Genomic DNA, 19385 nt, shown 5'->3' with positions numbered 1-19385 from the left:
TTGGCCACGGGGAATTCAACGGATGGAATGAATTGGCGTAATCGATGCATGGCGGGTCGAATAATCCCTGCATCTTGCTCGGACTTTGTTGGTATCGTACCCACTCCTCCAGCATTGGTTGGCTACCATGAGTTAAACTTAAACCAACGAATTGACAGGAAACATTCAGATTCTGCAGCTAGTGCAACACAAGACTTTGAACCGAGAACTTTACCACGGTACCTAATTACGACAACAAGATAATTTAATGCAGGCCTCGGTTTTGTGAAATGGGCGGATCATCCTTTCCGAAAGTATCCGAAATTTTTACGAAAAACGAGAGCGTATGAAGGAGGTAGTGTACCCAAGATACCTACCTAGGTAGTTGCTAGCTCTGTAGGTAGGTAGGTAGGTAGGTAGGTGTAGGTGCTACACTCTCCGCTTCCTCTGATGCCAAACAACTACCCCGTAGCAATTAAACCCCTGACAAAAGCTGGGCAGTATCAAGTGGAAGCCTGGCCATAGTCTCCGTCCGGTACAGGACTTGGCGACGTCCAGGGTCCGACGAAATGCAACACATCTAGCCTCCATGACGACCAGATTACGAAATATGCATCCTTGTGGTCGAGACATTATTAACATTACTAGGTAATTTTTTTTTGTACATAGGTACATAACATCAATTGGAATACGGCCTTTTTTTTCATGTCAGTCAGCATCTTCATCGCCGCCAAGTGGCCGCACTGCTTCCCTCGAGCTCAAAAACCGTTTCTTCCTTGCTGTTGTAGCCTAGTGCCACACCATCATCGCGCCCAGCCCGGATCCCTTCCTTCCGCGAACCCCAGCCGCCGGTAGCTGTACCTACAGCACCACCATCACCACAAACAGCCGACAGCTCCTGCGGTCTTGATGTATCATCCAGCTCGTTTATCTCGGCCCCCTCCAGCTCCGGCTGTCCAGGGATGCCCTTTTTCTCGTCCGGCAGCATCTCTCCAATCGGTTTATTGGCCCTGCGCCTCTGAAGCGCACGGCGCATAAAGAAGAGCAGCAGGCCCGTGATCACGAGCGCAAAGACCGCGCCGATCCCGATGCCTACTTTTGTACCCAGAGTCAAGCCACCCTGATCACCGCTGCTGTTGTGGTTGTTGTTGTTGTTGTTGTCGCTGCTACTGCTGTTTCCGCTTGCACTGCCATCAGAGCTTGAAGGCAAAGGAGTGGACGTCCCCGTCTCCGAAGGAATGCTGGACCCTCCTGCAACGGCGCCGCTACCGCTGCTGGCAAGGTCTTGAGCTCGGTAGTTGAGTTGAATCAGCGGCGCGAACAATGTGTAAGTCGAAGCGACACCGCGGCCGGGGACGGTGAGTTGTCCGTAGTCTTTGAGGACGCCGTTTACGCACTGCACCGTTGAAAATGTCGACGATGTCGCGACCGCAATGCACGTCTGGGCTGTTGTGCTGGTTGCCACGATGGTGCTTATTGTGTATCCACTGCATACTCACGATTTGTTTCAAAGTTCACAAGCCGTCATTTTGTCAACATGGCGTACCTCTCTCTCTTTTTTTTTTTTCTTCCTTTGTTCTTTTTCTCTTTTCTTTTATTACATTCCCCAACTTGAACAGTTTCGGTTTGGGTTTTCTCACCTCGGACAGCAAGCAAGCGCAGTCTCGCCCCTCTCCATGCTGAACTGCACATCCCAACCCGCGCGCCCGCCCTCCACCGCGCTCGCGGCCGTCGTGTAACCCTCGGGGCACTGGTACGCTGGGCTGTACAGGCCCCAGCCCATCATGACGCCTGGGAACGGAGCGCCGCTCGTCCGGGGCGGCCAGCAGTCGGTCCAGTCGTGGGCCTTGCGGTCCGGGTTGCAGGACTGGCCCTGCCAGAGCGTGGTGCACCTCGTCGCCTCGTCGCAGTTGGCCATGGGGTACGTGCAGAGGGCTGGCGGTCGCCACGTCGTCGTCAGCGGGCCGAGCATGGTCCGTGGTGAGGGTATCGGTCCTGGTGTGCCCATTTTTGCGGTTGGTTTTTTTTTTTTTTTTTTTTTTTTGCTGTTGCCGTTGGCTCTAGAACTAGATAGTTCTAGTAGCCCCCTTGGATGCTGTGGTTTCGAAGCTACACTTTGTGGTGTATGGCGTGTTGGGTTTTGGCCGGGCTTTTGGCTTGTGGTTCGTGATGATACGACCTAAAAGTCGGCCTCAAAAATCGACAGAAACCATTACCATGTCACAATCGATTCCCAGTTCTCGACAGATATATGGCCATGATAACGATTCAACTACGGCAAATGGACTAGCACTAGACCTGGAAAAACCAAGCTCACGGGTGTCGAGGGGCAGAGATTCATGGCAACTGCCAAGCCAAGAGTGCGGTATTGTGTCACCCTTTTTTTGGAACTCGTTCTTCCTTTCCATGGCATAGCTCGCCTATCCTTGGTTGAAGGCCAGAGGTGTGCCACGGGAAAACAATAGAGGCAAGTATTACAACAGGACAGGGCAGATTTTTTTTCTTTTTTTTTTCTGTTCGCCTAAACAAGTTTCGGGGGGTGACGCACCATGACATCGACCATCGCAGCCGCGGTCCAATCAGCGTCGTCGTACCACCCATCATTCGGCAGAAATGGAAGTTCCGACTCTAATGCTCACGGCTGTCGCTGTCAATTATTGCTGCGAAGAGAATGCCGGTTTTGTCAGGTGTGCAACCCCCCAATACCTTCACTTCAATTCGGGCTTCAGCAGCACTAGTCTCGGAATCTTGGTATCAGACCTGGACGCGACAAATGGTCTCTGAGCTACCTTTGTCAAAGTTCGATGTGTTTACTCGCAGAAAAACACAAGGAGATTGTCATTATGTTTGCTCATCTTCATTGAGACAAAAGACCCAGTCCCTCTCGAGACGCAGGCTTCCATTCGAGTTTGATCGAATACAAGTAATCACCTTTGGTCGGCCTGTCCACTAGCTTGAATCCGTCCAATGGAACTCTGACTATGTCGAGGAGCAACTCACCCGCTTGGGCGGCGTGTGTTGACTCCACTTTGTACCTGACTGGCAGGCTGGAGAAAGCCAGCTGGCCCAAGGCTAAATGGCCAATGGCCCGCTGGCGCGGCCGCCGCAGCAAGCCCAGCATTTCGTGGTACAGGTCCCACGTATCAGGAACGAAGGCGGAGGAAAATGCCAACCTCAGATCGCGGTCACCGACGGCTTTTTTGTCTCCGCGACTCTGCACCATCAGCACCAACAGAAAGTCGTAGGGGCTTGTTTCCCGGTCCGACAAAGGATGCTTGAGGCTGAAGTTCAGGTAAATCCGAAAGGGTTCGGGCCTGCCGTCTAAATAGAAGACGCTGTTGGCCGGGTCGTGCAGCTCGGGCGGCACAAACGCCTCCAGGAGCCAAGGATCGGTGTTGCACGTCGGGTCGGGGAGCCACAAGCTTCCGGTGTACTGCGAGCAGATCTCGCGCGACAGGAAAGGACTGATATGTGTCGGGGCGCTGAAGTAGACCTCTTGTTGTCTCTCTCTCACAGTTGTGTTGTACATGTAGTACGTCTTTCGGAACCCTGTTCGGACGTGGCCCTTGCTGGTCGGTCTAAGGAGGATGACGATCGTTGGGCTCAAGCTCATCTTGTCCATCAAGTCGCTATCCATACATCTCAAGCTCAGCACAAAGTTTCTCGGCGTCCTGTCCATCCACCGTTGCGTCGGCTGTGTCTCTGTGTTGGCATTCAAAATCACACTCCTTTCGAGCAGATTGACGTGACAATTCAGAGGCCAGTTAGCCCTCAACGCTTTAGTCGTGATGGTTAATTCCTCGTTCATCGGTTCCAGGTGAGGGTACAGCGGAGATATAATTCTCCCACATGCAGAGAATTCAACTGGAGAACTGGCAAAAATGCCTCGGAACTGTTGGGATGTGTCATCGCCGTCTTCATAGTCCTCGTACGGGTGCGGCTGGTCTTGAGCGGTCCAGGCAAGAAGGCTGAGATCGCGCGTCTCATGTAAAATCTGCTCCTGCAGCCTTATAAAGGCTTTCTGACCTTCGCCGTATAGCAGTGGCATGTTGAGGTCGAACAGACCCATCAGGCAGTATGCAATATCCTCATCTCGGCTGGTTCGTCTTGTGGCTGCCCACGACATCTTTCTGGCAACGGGCAATTCGGACAGTCTCGTCTCTCCCGACAGGATTGTGTCATCTATGCCGGTTATCGAAGACAAGAGATCCAACAAGCCTTTCTTGGTACCTTTGAAGTTCCAAATGGCGTCGTAAAAGTCGACATTGGAGGGCGCTATGAGCTCCTGGAGAGTCCAGCCCCTGGTGAACCAGCGGCAGGAAGCCCAGTCGCTCCCATGTTCCTGGGCTAGGTCGGATAGAAAGACGAGACAGACTTTTGCTTTCGTGTACCACTTGAACATGGAGTTTATGGCCTCTGAAAGCTCTGCGCTGTTCTCCTTGTCGATGCAGCAGGTGTCGACCCAGGCGTACCCAAGGCCCTGGTCTTTGGCGATGGAGCAAGTCTTGGCGATCTTGGCAAACCCTTTCCTGGACCTCGCTGTGTCCAGACTGTGGAACTCTTGAAATGTGACTTCTTCCTCTTCCCATGTGTGCGAGAGGATGGCATAGGGAACCTTGTTGTGACTGGAAAAGTACTCGAGTGCCAAGGTCTGGGTGTTGATGAGCCACATTGTGTCCGGTGGGAGGGAGTACTAGGTCTAGTTCGAATTGGGTAAGATATTTCTGTGTAACAATGGATTAGACATGGTTACACAAGTTGGTGGTTACACGAGATCGGTATTTATATTTCAATCACGTCGTCTACTACATATGTCTATCTTGCATCCTACAATCAGAAGATGGAGAACCACAAGGATTCCAAGACCACCCCCACCCCCCAAGAGGGGTAAACACGCCCTCAGTTTGGGAATTGTACTTGGAGGGTTGTCCAAGGGGGTCGGGTCCACAACGAACAACCCCCAAGCAACGATATCAGCGGCTATCGCGTCCAATTTGACTCGTGTGGTAGCAGTGGGTATGTTGCCTGCTTTCTCTTGCCCAGTCATTAACACCCCAACCCCGGTGGTGGTCTACATATTTTCCGAGGGCGGCTAAGCTAACAAGACAACTTTTCTTTGTCGCCAGTCAATAGGGTATACAAAGTGGGTGAGTATCCGCACCGGGTACTTCATAGTAGTAAAAATAGATTAGTTTGGACAAACAGCATACGAATGTATTGCAGATGTTGATCGTAGGTATATGTAGATGCTTCAGGTAGGGAGGTAAGTTAGCAAGCAGGTAAGCTAGGTAGGTAGGTACCTTAGTTACATTAGGTACTGGTAGGTATGTATTATACGGTTCTTATCAAGCAGCCACCTTCACTGGAAAGATATTAATAGTTAGGCAGGTACAGTACTTCGTAGGTCGCAATGGCCTCGTCTGGGCCGGCGTTGTGGGACAGGGTGGGTCGGGTTTGCATGGGAGTTCAGGAGGTATTCTAGGCAACATCTGCATCTGTACTAGAACTAATAGAACTAGTCTAGAACGAGTAACTGGGCTGGACCCCAAAGTGACTGCTGATTACCTAATGAGGGCGGCTGCTTGATACGAAGGCCATATTATATACCTACCACCTTTACGAACAATATCAGCCTTTAACATCTATCTATCCGGCCGATCAAGAAGGTGAATAAAGGTAGGTCGGCCAGGCGGTCTATCCAAAGTATATGAGTTGTAAACAATGCAGCCGTTTTGGGTTGTGAATAGCTTCAAGCTGGGAGGTGAATTGCAATAGATTGCGAAAACTGATTTGAGGAAAATTAGGTATCAAAACGTTTCCCAGTCATCTGTCTCGGTAACAAACCGTTAGCCAGTGACTTCTAATGGCATGAACTAGAAGGAAGTAATCCAGAGTACTTTCCTTTGGCAATGCTCATCTTCCAAGACGGACTGCTCGCATTTTGACATCTGGAAGCCCAGGAATTTCAAGATGGTCTAGTTCTGGTCTGGTAAATGAGCTCGACCTCTAGTGAGAGCACATGTCCGTACAGAACGATGGAAGCCAACTGACCTCGTACCATTATCAATTTTATCTATTATCCCATTTCCTCATGCTAGTGACTCAATGAAAGTCTATCCTGATCCCCAGAGCAACCGTTCAAGGTTGCTGCTACATACCTAGGTACGTACCAATGCAGCAGATGTGCGTATGCCTCAGTTGTCGGTGACAACCGTGACCAGCGACAAAAGAAATAAATATAGAAAGAAAAGCCAACATCTCTATGACAGACGCAATGGCACACCCTGATGGCACACCTACCCTGAAGGGAACCCCGCCATCAGGACAGGACCGGGTTATGCGTAGGGTAGGAGCATTTTTGGCTGGTGGGCTCAAGGCGAGGTGGTCAAGCAGAAGGCGGTTCCCGACTCATCAGACAGTTGAACCATGCTTGATAGCAAAAGGCAGCGGAAACGGTACAAGGCGCACGACCACACATGCCATTTGAGAAAGAACCCTCTTGATCAGATTTTGCGGGGAGCGCCTGCGTCGAGGCGGCAACCAACACACCGCAGAGAAGCTAGACTCGAGGACTTTGCCTCGAGCAGAAACTCAAGTCTAGCAAAGCACCTTCACTTACTTCCCTCTTGCATGCATGCACCTCGACACCAGAAGGTAAACACAAACAAACCCAACCCACTCCACGTACAAAAGAATTTCCTCTACCCGCTGGATTTGAACGACTGTCGATTCTGCTGTTTTTCTCTGGCCATACAAATTTCATTACCAAGTTCAACCCAACAATCTCTGGTCATCTGCATCAAATCCCTTTACTGCTTCCAGACCTGCAATCGTTCCCGACTTTCTGAGACACATCTCACGTCAAAGTCAGAGACACCATCCAATCAATCATCAAAATGACCGAACCAAATATTCCACACTTCCAGCCTCTCACGGTCTCTGGCCAGTTCCCAGAGAGCGATGTTCGTGGCGCTGCTGCCAGAGAGGCCGCCAGCGGCCGAGTGACCTATTTGGACTGGGTAAGTTTCCGAGATAAAAGTCGTGATTTGTTCTGAAGCCCTAGAATTACGCGAATACACCGCGCGACCCGAGGAAGTGCTAACAACCTACTTTCACTTTCGTACCTGCAGGAGGAACAGCAACGTCTGGAACAGGAGGAACAACAGCTTCGGAATGAGCTGGATGCTCTGAAAAGCGAGGTCCAGGTCAAGCGTCAACTACGACGCTACATGCGCATCTTCGACGCCGCTACAGCAGGCGACCGGATGATCACCGACGTGGCCGAGAAGGCCCGTCGCTGCAGGCAAAGCTTCGACATCGTAGGCTTGATGATCAAAGTCTGCAGTGTTACAGACTTTGTCGTGAAGGAAATCCAGAATGAGCGGTATGCTCCCACGCCGGTGGCATCTCCATTAACCGAGGCGGCCTCGATCCCAGGGTCACCATCACGAATCGAACAGACGCCGATATCCTCGCACGCAGCAACCTATGGCAGCAGCCCCAGCCCTGGCAGCAGGGGCTCCCCTCAACCGGCCGAGTCGATTCATATCGTCTCTACTGAGCCTGTTGCAGAAATGACAAAGCCGGCCACATCTGGCCCGATCGTCACTCGATACGGCAGGATTATTAGGGCTCCAAAAAGGCTTTAAAGGTCACCATAAAGACGAGAGATTATCTTTCTTCACTGTATTATTGTTTGTACATGATGTTGTTGTTATGGGTTGGGTTGGGTTGCATTCGTCTACTGGGAGTTCTGGCAAAAACGTATACCCTGACCAAGGCAAAAAAAAAAAGAAAGACACATTGTCTGGTCTAACTATTTTCTGGGCTTGGGGCGGGATGGTCTTCTTCATATTCTCTTTTGACTCTACTTGCGAGATTCTGGGGATTCTTCTAAGGGGAGCTGGAGGACTTGTTTAATTTATTCGCCCTTCTGTAAACCTCCTCCTGGAACGCCTCCGTGAGATTGCGTATGGGAGAGTCACCTGGCGGGAGACACTGCGTCCCAAAGACGCCGTATACACCTGCTTTTCGGTCAATAAACTGCCGCGTGTTGATCAAAGTTAGCATCTGCCCCCGTGTGATAATACTACAACGAAAAAGGAGAAACTGCTTACCCAGCTCGAGTTAAACATGCCACTCCACATCAAGCAGCCCGGCCGTCTATATGCGTGACTATCCCCATCGACCAGGAGCCCACCCAGGCCCCAATCATACTCATCGCCCTGCGGCGGCGCCACTCCGCTCAGCCAGTCCGCGCCGGCGAGCAGGTCACGCAGCGCCGTCTTGCTCGCGTCCCACCGACCGCGCAGCTGCGGCTCAAACAGCAGCGCCGCCGTCTCAGGCCGGAGGAGGACGCCGTCGTCCAGCGTCAGCGACCGCAGCAGCCTCACAAACGTGTCCATCGTGCCGCGCATGCCCTCACCACCAAACGCCGCCTCGGGCGCCGGCGGTGCCGGCATGTCCGGCACACCCACCATCTTGCCGTTCGGTCCGCGGGCACTCGTCGCTACATTGTTCATGTCACTGCTGCTGCTGCTGCTGCTGCTGCTGGTTTTGGGAAAGTAGCTCGGCATCTCGCCCTCCTGGACCCCAAGCGGCGCCCACACGCTCCTCTTGACGTATGCATCCAGCGACTCGTCGACGGTGCGCTCCAGCAGCAGCCCGGCCCAGTCCAGCCCGGGCCCGTAGCACCAGCCCTCGCCGGGCTCATACACCAGCGGCACGCCGAAGCGCTCCTGCACCCTGGCCCGCCGCTTGGCCATGTCGAAGCCCTCCCCGCCGGCCCTGGCCCGCCTCTCGTAGTACGCGGCCAGCGCTCCGGGGATGAAGGGGTACTGCAGCCCCGAGGTGTGGGATAGCAGGTGGCGGAGGGTGATGGCGGCGCGCCGGGGGACTAGAGTGTCGGCCCCGTCACTGCTGCTGCTGATGACGGGCTGCGCCGCCAGCTCGGGGAGCTGGTCGGCCACGTCGGCGTCCAGCGAGAGCCTGCCCTGCTCGACGAGCTGCAGGATCGCGACCGCCGTGGGGAGCTTGGTCAGCGACATCCAGGTGAAGGCGCTGTCCCTGGCCGACATGGGCTGCGGCTGTGGTTCCCGTTGCTGGGTGTCGCCGGCGCCATTGAGACTCGCGTTGCCAAACGTCTTGCGGTAGTCGAGCTTGCCTGACGTTTGTACATGTATTCCACGATAAGGGGGCCCCTTTTTGTTAGACCTTTCTTGCAGTAGAGAGGAAGGAGTGAAGAGATGTGAGAGAAGAGACAAAGGAAATATCACCACGTCAGGAGAAGTTGTGCTGTTTACCCGTCTTGTCCCCCGCAATGAGTACCAGTCCCGGTGCCACGCCCTCCTGAACCGCCTTCTCAATCATCTCATCAAAGTCTGCCATTTTTGTGGTCGGCGGGTGCATAAAAGGGTTGAGTATTTCAGTCGACTATCCAATTGGCGTGCCTTTTGGTCCAAACAAAATATACCACAAGGTTTCAAAAATAGCTGCAATTATTCTCGCTCTGGATGAACTCAAACCCAAATCCTCATGCCGGTTCGGAATGCCGGCATCAACCATAACAGGGGACGGCAGTTACAGCTAGCTTACCCCGCCCATTTTCTGCGGAACTCCAGTGCCCACCTGGACCAAGAAACCGCCCGGGCGCCTGCTCCCAGTAGGTAGGATGGATTGAGACAACGTATTACCGTCGAGATGCAGCCAAGTGACACGGGAATGTCGAGGAAAGAAACAAGTGTCATTCCCGATCCTGTTAATAATAATAAAGCTCATGTATAAGATAAAATACCTTGTATATCTGCAAAATAATCTACGCTCTCTGAAAACGCCATGAATGGAACCACATTTTCTCCATCGACAGCCATATGCCACAAGGTGTACGACTCTGCCAGCGACAAGAAATATTAACCACAACAGACCTGATAGCACAAGCTCTAAACACGCAAACACGCCACAAAAGAAAAAGAAAAAAAAAGTTCGAATAATAGCTTAGAATGACAAAGTCCTATACAAGAAAACAAAAGTGTAATATATATGCCGCACATAAGAGCATGTCTTCTCAAAAGAACAAAAAGTACTTCTCTTTACCATCAAGTACTTTCCTTTCCTTCAAATCTATCGCCCGTATCGATCCCGACCAGGATACTCCTCATGCGGCCTCAACTGCCTCTGTAGCATTGACTGCTGCTGTTGGTGTTGGTGTTGATGTTGGTGTTGATGTTGGTGTTGGTGTTGGTGTTGGTGTTGCTGCTGCTGCTGCTGCTGCTGTTGTTGTTGTTGTTGTTGCAGGTGTTGCTGCTCCCTCGGATCTCTCGGTGGCATCCCACCCATATCGCCTCTCATCTGCATGTGATCCCTGAGCGGGTCGCCCCTCTGTGGTGGTGGCGGCCCCTGTGGTCCACCATACGGCTGCTGCTGTTGCGGCGGCGGCCCGCCTCTGTCGTACATGGCACTAACCGGCGTGTAGCTCCTCGGTGGTGGCGGAATCGGCTCTCTAGTCATCCCTGGCCCCGGAGTGCTAGCATATCTGGGGTACGGCGGAGCCTGTTGTTGCTGCTGCTGCTGCGGTGGAGGCGGCCCCTGTCGATCATCCCTAGGAGGTGGGGGTGGATATTGATGCCCGCTTAGCGAGTGCGAGTGCTGGTGGTGTGGGTGCTGCTGATGATGCTGTGGAGGCGGCGCATGTTGCTGGTAGTGTTGAGGTGGCGGAGGGCCGTGCTGATGTTGCACCATCCCGCCGCCGGGAGGAGGCTGGTTTCTAGGATCTCGTGGATCTCTCATGTCTTCTCTTCCATCTCTCATCTCTGCCCGTATATCTGCCCTTAGATCCCTCAGTTCCGCTCTGGGATCCCTCATGTCCCCTCTGGGATCCGCTCTCATGTCTCTCAAATCCCTTGGGTCTCCTCTCATGTCTGCCCTAGGATCTCCCCGCATTTCTGCCCTAGGATCTCCCCGCAAGTCTGCCCTAGGATCTCCCCGCATGTCACCTCTTGGGTCTGCCCTTGGATCTCCCCTAGGATCCCGAGGATCTCTGGAATCTCGAGGATCATGCATAGCATATCCCCTGTCATCCCGCATTCCCATGTGAAGATGAGGCGGCTGCTGTTGCCCTGGAGGGGGAGCACCCGACCATGCACCTTGTTGTGGCCCACCTGAAGATGGTGGCTTCGGTGGTCCGCCATGTTGTGCGCCCCATGCAGACTGTGGTGGGGGCTGGCTGTGTTTGGGCGGAGGTGGCTGCTGTGGCCAGTGTAGTGGTGGTTGAGTGCTCTGCATTGGGGTCCTCTCCTGCTGCCATGATGGCTCTCCACGGGCCGGAGGCGGTGGTCCTGGGTCGCGCCTAGAGGACTGCACTGCATATTGTGGCGTTGGCGATGCCGAGTGCGGCTGCGTGACCGGTGCTCCGTATTGAGTAGCATACGGCGCCGGTTGCCCTTGGTACCCTGCCGGCGCCTGCTGACTCTGGGACGGAGGGAAGTGATGACCACCAGGAGAGTTCGTCGCAGGAGACTGGTGCTGCGGAGGATATTGTGGCCGACCATAATAGTCGCGCTCCGGCACTTGTTCCATCGGGTGACCAGAAACTGACTGTCTGGGTACGCTTATGTGCTGTGGCTGTGGAGACTGCGTGTTGACGGAACCGTACGGTTTTAGAGACGGCACCCCTGAAGTAGTCGGAGTGTTGCGCAGGTATTGAGAAAACATGGGAGTCTGACTCTCACGCAACGGCGAAGGCGCAGCCGACTGCGGAGGAGGAGGAGGCGGCGGGCGCGCAACGACAGATGGCGGAGGTGTCGAAGAAACCTTGACCTTGTTGGTGCTCGACACATCGGAAACCCTCTTGGAGGCGGGAGGAGCAGCTGGCGGTGGCGGCGGCTCATCATTTAGGAGCGCCATCAAGTTAGATGTCTTGGCAGCAGGCCTTGGTGCCGGGACCGGTGGAGCGGCCATGGGAGGAGGCTGCTGAGGCGTAGACTCTCTAGGCGGTACTTGTTGCTGCGGTTGCTGCTGCTGTTCCATGAGCACCGAAGGCATTGGGCGCTGTTGAATCCTGGACAGCGGCCTCTCCATACCAATCGGAGATCCGTGAGACGGAGTAACAGACGGGCCAGGCTCGCCAAAGTGCAGAGGCCTGTGTGGAGGAGGCTGCTGGATGGGCTGCTGGATGGATTGCTGGATGGGCTGCTGGATGGATTGCTGGATGGGCTGCTGGATGGATTGCTGGATGGGCTGCTGAATGGGCTGCTGGATGGATTGCTGGATGGGCTGCTGGATGGGCTGCTGGATAGGCTGCTGGATAGGCTGCTGGATAGGCTGCTGGATAGGCTGCTGAATGGGCTGCTGGATGGATTGCTGGATGGGCTGCTGAATGGGCGGCTGGATGGATTGCTGGATGGGCTGCTGGATGGGCTGTTGAATCGCCTGCGGCTGTGCTTGCTGCTGTGGCTGCTGCGGTGGCTGCTGCTGAGCAAACACTGGCGGTACAGAAGTGACGATACGCGCATGGGGCGGTTCCGACTGCCTTGGCACTGGGGCCGCTTCATTTCTCATAGGAGCACTCCTAGGAGGCGCTTGGGGCATAGGAGGGTACGCATCATACAAGTGCGGCACGTCGGGCTCTTGCTTGAGCCTGGCCGGTGCCGGGCTGTGGATCGGCGTGTTTCCGGAGCGCTCGCTGCCTTGTCTCGACTCTTCTCGTGCCTGCTGCTGGATCTGCTGCTGTATGAAGACGTCGTTGCGCTGGTTCCGCTTTTGGGCAATCTTGTTGATTTGAGCGTCGATATCTGTGTTGTTGTTAGACCAAGCAGTTCGTTGCGGTGCCAATGGTTCCATGTGACTGGGACCTGGCATGGCGGCGGCGGCGGCAGCAGCAGCAGCGGCTGCTGCGACGGGCTTCTGCGACGCTCGAGCTGGCTGTGACTGGGTTGTTGCAATAGGTTGTGTTTCACGCTCGCGCTCGCGCTCGCGTTCGCGCGGTTCCCGCTCCATCTCTTGGTTAGCAAACGTAAAAGGTGCAATCCCTGGTCCTCTCACAGGTCGGGCCCGAGGAGAAACCGTTTGCGAGTGTGGTTGCGAAACAGAGGGCGATGCAATAGGCGACACTACAGCCTGCACAAGCGGCTGCTGTTGGGCAACGGGTGCCACAACAGGCTTGGCTTGTTGTACCGCTGCCGGCTGGTTCTGCACAATGGGAGACTGCATAGCCTGCGGTGGGGCAGGCGTAGTTGGAGCTACGGTAGATGTCGGAGAAGCTGCAGGAGGAGCTTGTGGAGCGAGCACTTGAAACCTTCCAAATGCCTGATTCGGAGCCGTCGAAATAGGTGGTGCTTGGGTCGGAGAAGGGCCCTGAGGCTCCAGCTTTGCCTGCATCGGGGCGTCAGATGACTCTGCAGAGACGATGGGCCGGGGTAGATTGGGTGCCGGAGTGCTATCATATTTCTTTCCGCGAGTGCCGCCTGAGGGTGTCGGCGGAGGAGGGCGCTTCTGTCCGCGTTGTTTCTTGAGATCGGCCTCGGTGGCAATCTGCTCCCATTCGGGCTTCGCACTATCCTTTTGACGGCTGTAGTAGTTCTTAACCTGCATGAAAGAGAAATGATAAGCATACTTGTTCACTAAACACACCAGCGCGTCGCCATTCCTAGGCAAAAACAGAGTGGCAAGTGCTTACCATTACCGCAGTCTTGGTCTGCATGTGAGCAGCAATTGCACCCCAGTCGGTACCAAAAGACTTCAGCAATGCCGGGAAGTCATTCGCTTCAGACACACTCCAATAGCTGGACGCTCCACCCTGCGCACGCCCGCGCTCCGAGCCGGACGGCTGCCCGATTTCGAATGTTGACACGCTGCTTTGTGGCGATGGCGCAGGAACATCTGGGCGCAAGGGCGGTGCCGCGGGCTCGCTAGCGGGAGCGGCAGTCGGCAACGGTGTGGCCGGTGACCGTTCAGCGTTGACGATGGGAGCAGGGACAACACCAGGCTGCATTCCAGGTGAGGGTATCTCGAATGGCGGTGGCATCCCCTGTGCCAACACCGGCATGGTTCCAGGTGTGGAAGGGATCTGCGGTGAAGGCCAATCCGGACCCCCTTGGGCTCGTGAATTGGACCTCGAACGGTTGGTGACAGACTTTGTGGCCAGCGGAGGCGTCGGTACCAGGGTTGTGGAAAGCTTTGGTACCTCTGTCTTCTTCTCCTTGGGTTGGCGCTTTCTTGTTTTCTTCTCGGGCTTCTCGGTTCCATTTCCGTCCTTGTTGGCAGCGTTGGCGCGGCGACCCGGGGTTCCTGTTGAGCCAGCTCCATCCGAGTCGGCATGAGTTGGCGTTGCTGCAGACTCAAAGCTGAAAGTGGGCGCCGCGGCACGCCTCGGCCGCCTACGCTCTCCATTCTCGCCCTCGCCGTTGTTTTCCTCCGTCTCGTTCTCACCGTTGCCAAGCTCAGACACAAGAGCGCTGGACCTAGCCTTGCCGCGGCCCTTCTTCCGCTTCTTGGGTTGCTTCTTCAGTTTCTCCTTCAGGTTCAACTCCTTCTTCTTAAGATAATAGTACTGTATGCACGACCTAAAGTCACGCTTAGGCAGTTGGTCCGCGATCCTACCCCACTGCTTGGGGAACTCTAGGTAGGCCTTTTCAAACAGCGCCTCTTCCTCTTCTGTGAAATTGCAGACAGGAGGAAGAACGTGCCAAACCCCCACGAGTCTTTCGGTAGTGACCAGCCCAGATGTGTCGATAAAAAGTTCCTTGGCGCGTTCTTCATCGTTCCAGAACATGTTGGGAATCGTAGCCTCTTTAGAAACAGGCTTCTCATCCTTTTTATCCTTGGCTCTCGCTGCAGCTTCACGTCTAGCTTCTTCCTCTTCTCTACTGGCTTGAATAACACGTTCGAGATCTCTTTCAGTCGCGAACCTGCCCGCCCTCCTTCCCTCTGGTCTGGGCTCGGGGGCGGTTCGCGGACTGGTTCCGCCTGCCTGACCCGCGCCTCCGTTCTTGTCACGGGACTTGATACCGCCAGGTGCATCCGCGAGGTTCGAACGTACATATCCCTCGTACCTGGAGAGATATTCGCGCTGAGCGGCCGATATCTCGTCAAGTTTCACACCTGACTCTTGCTTGAACCGCTGCATAACTAGCTGTGTGATGCCGTCTGCAGGTACAAACGACTTGAGCAACGCCCCATCCTCGTGCCACGGGGTCACATCGAATACGGGTAAATCTTCCAATGGCGGTGTGACCATATACTGCCGTGCAGACTCGATCGTGGCGTAGTCCGAGTCATCGATTTCGGTCGCATCGTCATCCTCCTCCATCTTATCTGGTGAATTGGGTCTCGTAGGCTCTTCCACGGGGGCTTCTTGCTCAGGAACCGGCGGAGCAGGTACATCGCCATTTGTCACCACGCCATTAGGTACGGGATGCTCTATCGATGGCACCGGCGGAGCAACAGGTGGGGGTTCTGCGGCATCTTCCATGACAACGTCCACATCGCGGGGCTCGGGCACAAGGTTTTCGGGCACAGGATTGGGAACGTTTACATCCTGCATCTCAACATCTTCGATCTTGGGTTCTGGATTGTGAGCGGGTTCCTTGACCTTCTCTGCCTTTTGATCGGCCTCCGGTTTGGTTACAGGTTCAGGTCGAGCAGGACGGTCAGCAGGAGGCTGAGCAGGGGGTTGAGTGGGAGGTTGAGCGGGAGCCTGAACGGGAGATTGAGCAGGGGGTTGAGCAGAAGATTGGGCAGAAGATTGATCAGAGGGTTTAGCAGTAGACTGAGCAGGGGCTCTAGCAGGAGACCAAGCAAGGGGTTGGGAAGGATGGTCAGCTGTAGCTTTGGTTTCTGGCGGCCCCGGAGCAGGTGCATCAACCTGCATCTCAGAGGCAGGAGGTGTTTCTGGCCTGGGTGTCTTCTGCTTTTCGGGGACCATTCCTATAATTTCTCCTAGACTGCTGGGCTCTGAAATCAAGCGTGTAGCCGCCATCACCATCAAACGAGCATATGCAATCGCATCTTGTGGGGAGTTCGACGGCTCATCACCATCGAGCTTCTTGATTTCCGCCTCAGCCTTTTGAATCTCCATCTCAAAATAATCGTTCATATCCTCTTCATCCGAGTCAGAAGATTGATCAACTACTGGTGGGATTAGAGTCTCCTTGGGCGATGCATTGATACGGGATGCAGAAACTCGTAATATGGGCTTGCGGCGTGGTTTTGGCCGTGGAGCCGGGGTCTGCGCAGGAGTCTGAGTGAGCTGACCGTCTCTGCTGTGTTTCTGCATAACAGGGCTCGCCGTGGGCTGGCGTTGTCGAGTAGGCGAAGCCCGTGCAATGCTTGCTGCTGATCCAAACGGCGGCATGGAGCTGTCCACAGCCGACCAAGGTGGTCGCATCTCACGATCTATCGACGCCCTAGCAGATTGCGTCTCCCGCACGACGTGATCAGGCAGGATCTCTCCGGGCTCGGCCATATGTAGCGAATGGAGATGACTATCCGTGTGAGCATCCGACTTGGCGTCACTACTAGTCGGGCGATTTCCATACTCATTTTGACGCTCGGAGCCCGAAGAGGCAGGGCGATGATCGAAAGGCCTTGGATGTTGCGATGCGAAGCTCTGCGATCTGTTCAACTTGGGCGAATCGGGCACTCTTTTACCACTGATTGCTGGGTTAATCCACTGTTTGCTCGACGGCCTGGGCTGCGGTGGCGGTTGCTGCTGCTGCTGCTGCTGCTGCTGTGCACGAGGCCCAGTTGGTATCGGAGGGCTACCGTCGTGACTGGCAGCTTTGGATGGTCCAACAGATGGCCCACGCTCACTTCCTGCCTGGTGACCGGCTGATACGGGCCGCTCCTCTGTCAAAGCGCGTGGCCCCGTAGGCGGCGCTTTGCCTGTGGGAGTTTGTATCTCTCCGGCAGATGGAAGCCTGCTGGGGACTATGGATCCGTATGCGGGCGCTGACGGTGCGATGGGCGGTGGCGATATTTCCTTGGCTTGCGGTTGCTGCTCGTGAGTCAAAGAATTTCTTTCCGCCTTGGGCCTGATGAGATCGCGTTCACGAGGAGAGCGATCATCTCTGGGATCTCTCAGTGGCCGATGATCGTCCATAATCCTTGGCGGTGCGTCGCGCTCATCCCGCATGTCCCGTCCTCCCCAGCGCCCATCCTGAGAGCGGCTGCGGTACCGGTCACGATCATCATATATCGAGTTCCTTCCCCCTCGACCGCCCCGATCCCTTTCGCCTCGGCCTCGACCACGCCCGCCTCTTGGATTTCCTCGGTACATTTGATGCCCAAAGTGCTGATCCGAGTTGGAAGATCCCGCAGAGAGAGGACCGTCACGAGAACCTCGTCTAGCTCTCTCGGCATCAACGCCCAAGGGTACATCGCGTTCTCTGTCGCGGTTGTGGAAATCGCGTTCCCTTCCTAGTGGAGACCGCGGCCTAGGAGGAGATGGACGTCGGCCGCGAAAGCTGTCTCCTTGGTGCCTAAAATCGCGCTCTCGTTCCCTACTTCTGTCAGTCCGCTCCAGCCTTTCGTCGCGGAACTGTAGGTCTCGGCGATCAACGCGATGGTCTTCGCGATCGCGTGCGCGGTCACGACTGTCGTCCCGGAAACCCCTTCCTCGTCCGCGCCCACCTCTCCCGCGATACTCGCCAGCATAGCCACCTCTGGGACCACCAGGACCATCTATCAGTGCCTTGGGCCCTCTGGGAGGCTCTCTTCCAAACGGCGGGTTGTGGTATCCATCTCTGTTTGCACCAAAAGCCGACTGGTTGGCGCGTGATTCTCCCGAGAGCCGGCGCCGATCGAGGTCGTTATAAGGCGGCCCGCGATCGTTGTAGCGATCCGGGGACCTGTGAGGAGACCGAGAGCGTCGATCGCCATCGTAGCGACCGCCGTATCTAGACCTGTATGTATGGTTATGGATAAGTACGCATGTCTTGCATGATGTTGGCTGTACAAAACACCACGACCAAAACAAAGTTTGATGCAATGTCCGCGGCAGGGATTTGTCGCCACCCGCTTGGAATAGCTCAAGGTTTCGACCTGCAGTATAAAAAAAAAGCCCCAGGAACAGGTTGCAATAGGTACGCACATTACATGAGTGAAGGGCACAGCGGCCCTGATACAACTAAGTCCCGGTGAAAACTGTGTTCATTTCAACGCCCACTGGCTCTAGGGTTGATAATAATTTCTACCCTTCTGACCGTCCAAGGGCAATGCAGCGCGTCGATTTCTGCGTACGTGTGAGTGTACGTGTGCTTATTCGTGATTGGGATGCAACACGAATTCGTTACAGACTTGATCTCGTCGATGCTGTTTGGCGCTGGTGATCACAAACAGTCACGGTCGTGCCTAAGGCGTAACTTCGCGGTTCAAGCCGTGGCCTCGGCGACAGCTGAGCCTCGCGCGTGGTGTGGTGTGGTGGGTTTAGAGTTGAAAGAATTCTCGATTCTATACGATATCCGTGATGTTACTAGCGGAAGCGAGATGTTTAACTCGGCAGCGCTGTTGGATGAAGGCTGCGCTTGTTTTTTTCTCCCCGTTTCGGCTGCCGGATTGCTGAAAAGCTGCTACGGGACAAAACAAGCAAAAAGCCTTTTCGAGGAGAATGAAGGTCACCCCGAATTCGAGATCCATCAGGCCAAACCAAACCAGGCCAAACCCACCCGCCCGTGCTTTCTCGATTCCCGGGCACCCTTGGTGCTGCGGCGGGCGTTACCCCCGGTAAAAGCCTGCAAAGACACCCACACACCCCCCCGGCCAAGCCCAGCCCAATCATCCCAGCCTCAAACCGTGCTCCAATGCGCGTGGCGCTTGCCGCTACCGGGCCTGCGCTAAGCTTAATTGGGCCCAGGACTTGATTCATCAAGCCGGCCCTTGTGCTGTCTCAAATCCCCACTGAGCTCCATCTCCTTGGTCGTCCACACATTAGTCGTTTAGGTCACCACGCATCATCACACCCAGGGCGAGAAGTGTCAAGGTGTGTGTGTGTGCGACCCCTGGTTTCTTTTTGTGGTATTTTGTTTGATGAATTTGATGACATCCATGGCACCGATGACCTTGAAAAACTGAAATGGCCGGGGTGACCTGTGAAAAGAGTGGCGACCCGATCAGAGAAAAAAAAAAAAAAAAAAGAAAAAAAAAAACTCGCCGACCATGTAACGACCCCAAATTGATTCCATGACGCCCAAATCTGCTTTCATCGACCCTGCGCACAAAAACTTGGGCAAAATAAGGTCGATGAAAAAGCAACCTGGCCGTCGCATGACGGGAAGAGCCCTTCCTTCAATGTACGGAGACGGAGTAAGGGACTCCACCACGCAAAGCAACAGAACATGGATCACATAGCCGCGCCGTCAGACTGGTTGGAAATTTGATTCATTTTACCACAGCTGCAGGCGGGCATGGTACGG

The 19385-nt window shown here is 54.8% G+C and overlaps 6 protein-coding genes across 6 annotated transcripts; 1 reads left to right on the top strand and 5 right to left on the bottom strand.

Moving 5' to 3' along the window:
* Window positions 1–700: 700 nt before the first annotated feature.
* MGG_09178 (uncharacterized protein) lies at window positions 701–2425 on the bottom strand (the record flags this gene model as incomplete). Its single annotated transcript, XM_003709741.1, has 2 exons — window positions 1620–2425; window positions 701–1466 (listed from the first exon to the last, which is right to left on the bottom strand). Exons 1-2 carry the CDS (start codon window positions 1985–1987, stop codon window positions 701–703), a joined length of 1134 nt encoding a protein of 377 aa, XP_003709789.1. The 5' UTR covers window positions 1988–2425.
* A 366-nt stretch (window positions 2426–2791) lies between these two features.
* On the bottom strand, window positions 2792–4770 carry MGG_09177 (uncharacterized protein). Its single transcript, XM_003709740.1, has one exon. It carries the CDS (start codon window positions 4649–4651, stop codon window positions 2837–2839), a length of 1815 nt encoding a protein of 604 aa, XP_003709788.1. The 5' UTR covers window positions 4652–4770; the 3' UTR covers window positions 2792–2836.
* A 2105-nt stretch (window positions 4771–6875) lies between these two features.
* On the top strand, window positions 6876–7628 carry MGG_09176 (uncharacterized protein; the record flags this gene model as incomplete). The annotated part of the gene is made up of 2 exons (XM_003709739.1): window positions 6876–6998; window positions 7110–7628. The coding sequence occupies 2 exons, from the start codon at window positions 6876–6878 to the stop codon at window positions 7626–7628; spliced, it is 642 nt and encodes a 213-aa protein (XP_003709787.1).
* A 161-nt stretch (window positions 7629–7789) lies between these two features.
* Window positions 7790–9513, bottom strand: MGG_09175 (beta-lactamase). Its single transcript, XM_003709738.1, has 3 exons — window positions 9282–9513; window positions 8097–9142; window positions 7790–8022 (listed from the first exon to the last, which is right to left on the bottom strand). The coding sequence occupies exons 1-3, from the start codon at window positions 9385–9387 to the stop codon at window positions 7873–7875; spliced, it is 1302 nt and encodes a 433-aa protein (XP_003709786.1). The 5' UTR covers window positions 9388–9513; the 3' UTR covers window positions 7790–7872.
* Window positions 9514–9726: 213 nt separating this feature from the next.
* Window positions 9727–17107, bottom strand: MGG_14558 (uncharacterized protein; the record flags this gene model as incomplete). The annotated part of the gene is made up of 2 exons (XM_003709737.1): window positions 9727–13560; window positions 13652–17107. The coding sequence occupies 2 exons, from the start codon at window positions 17105–17107 to the stop codon at window positions 10099–10101; spliced, it is 6918 nt and encodes a 2305-aa protein (XP_003709785.1). The 3' UTR covers window positions 9727–10098.
* A 284-nt stretch (window positions 17108–17391) lies between these two features.
* Window positions 17392–17853, bottom strand: MGG_14559 (uncharacterized protein; the record flags this gene model as incomplete). Its single annotated transcript, XM_003709736.1, has 2 exons — window positions 17392–17636; window positions 17739–17853. The coding sequence occupies 2 exons, from the start codon at window positions 17851–17853 to the stop codon at window positions 17392–17394; spliced, it is 360 nt and encodes a 119-aa protein (XP_003709784.1).
* Window positions 17854–19385: the final 1532 nt, after the last annotated feature.

The sequence above is a fragment of the Pyricularia oryzae genome, chromosome 1, assembly GCF_000002495.2.
Source record: "Pyricularia oryzae 70-15 chromosome 1, whole genome shotgun sequence".
NCBI classification, from domain to species: Eukaryota; Fungi; Ascomycota; class Sordariomycetes; order Magnaporthales; family Pyriculariaceae; genus Pyricularia; species Pyricularia oryzae.
The sequence above is the reverse complement of the archived record's forward strand: the minus strand, read 5'-3'. Positions and strand labels throughout refer to the sequence as shown.

Coding starts and splice junctions, on each gene's coding strand:
- MGG_09175 (XM_003709738.1), bottom strand. CDS start 9,387: ATGCACCCGCCGACCACAAAAATGGCAGACTTTGATGAGATGATTGAG. Junction 9,143..9,281: donor CATTGCGGGGGACAAGACGG/GTAAACAGCACA, acceptor TACAAACGTCAG/GCAAGCTCGACTACCGCAAG. Junction 8,023..8,096: donor GCATGTTTAACTCGAGCTGG/GTAAGCAGTTTC, acceptor AACACGCGGCAG/TTTATTGACCGAAAAGCAGG.
- MGG_09177 (XM_003709740.1), bottom strand. CDS start 4,651: ATGTGGCTCATCAACACCCAGACCTTGGCACTCGAGTACTTTTCCAGT.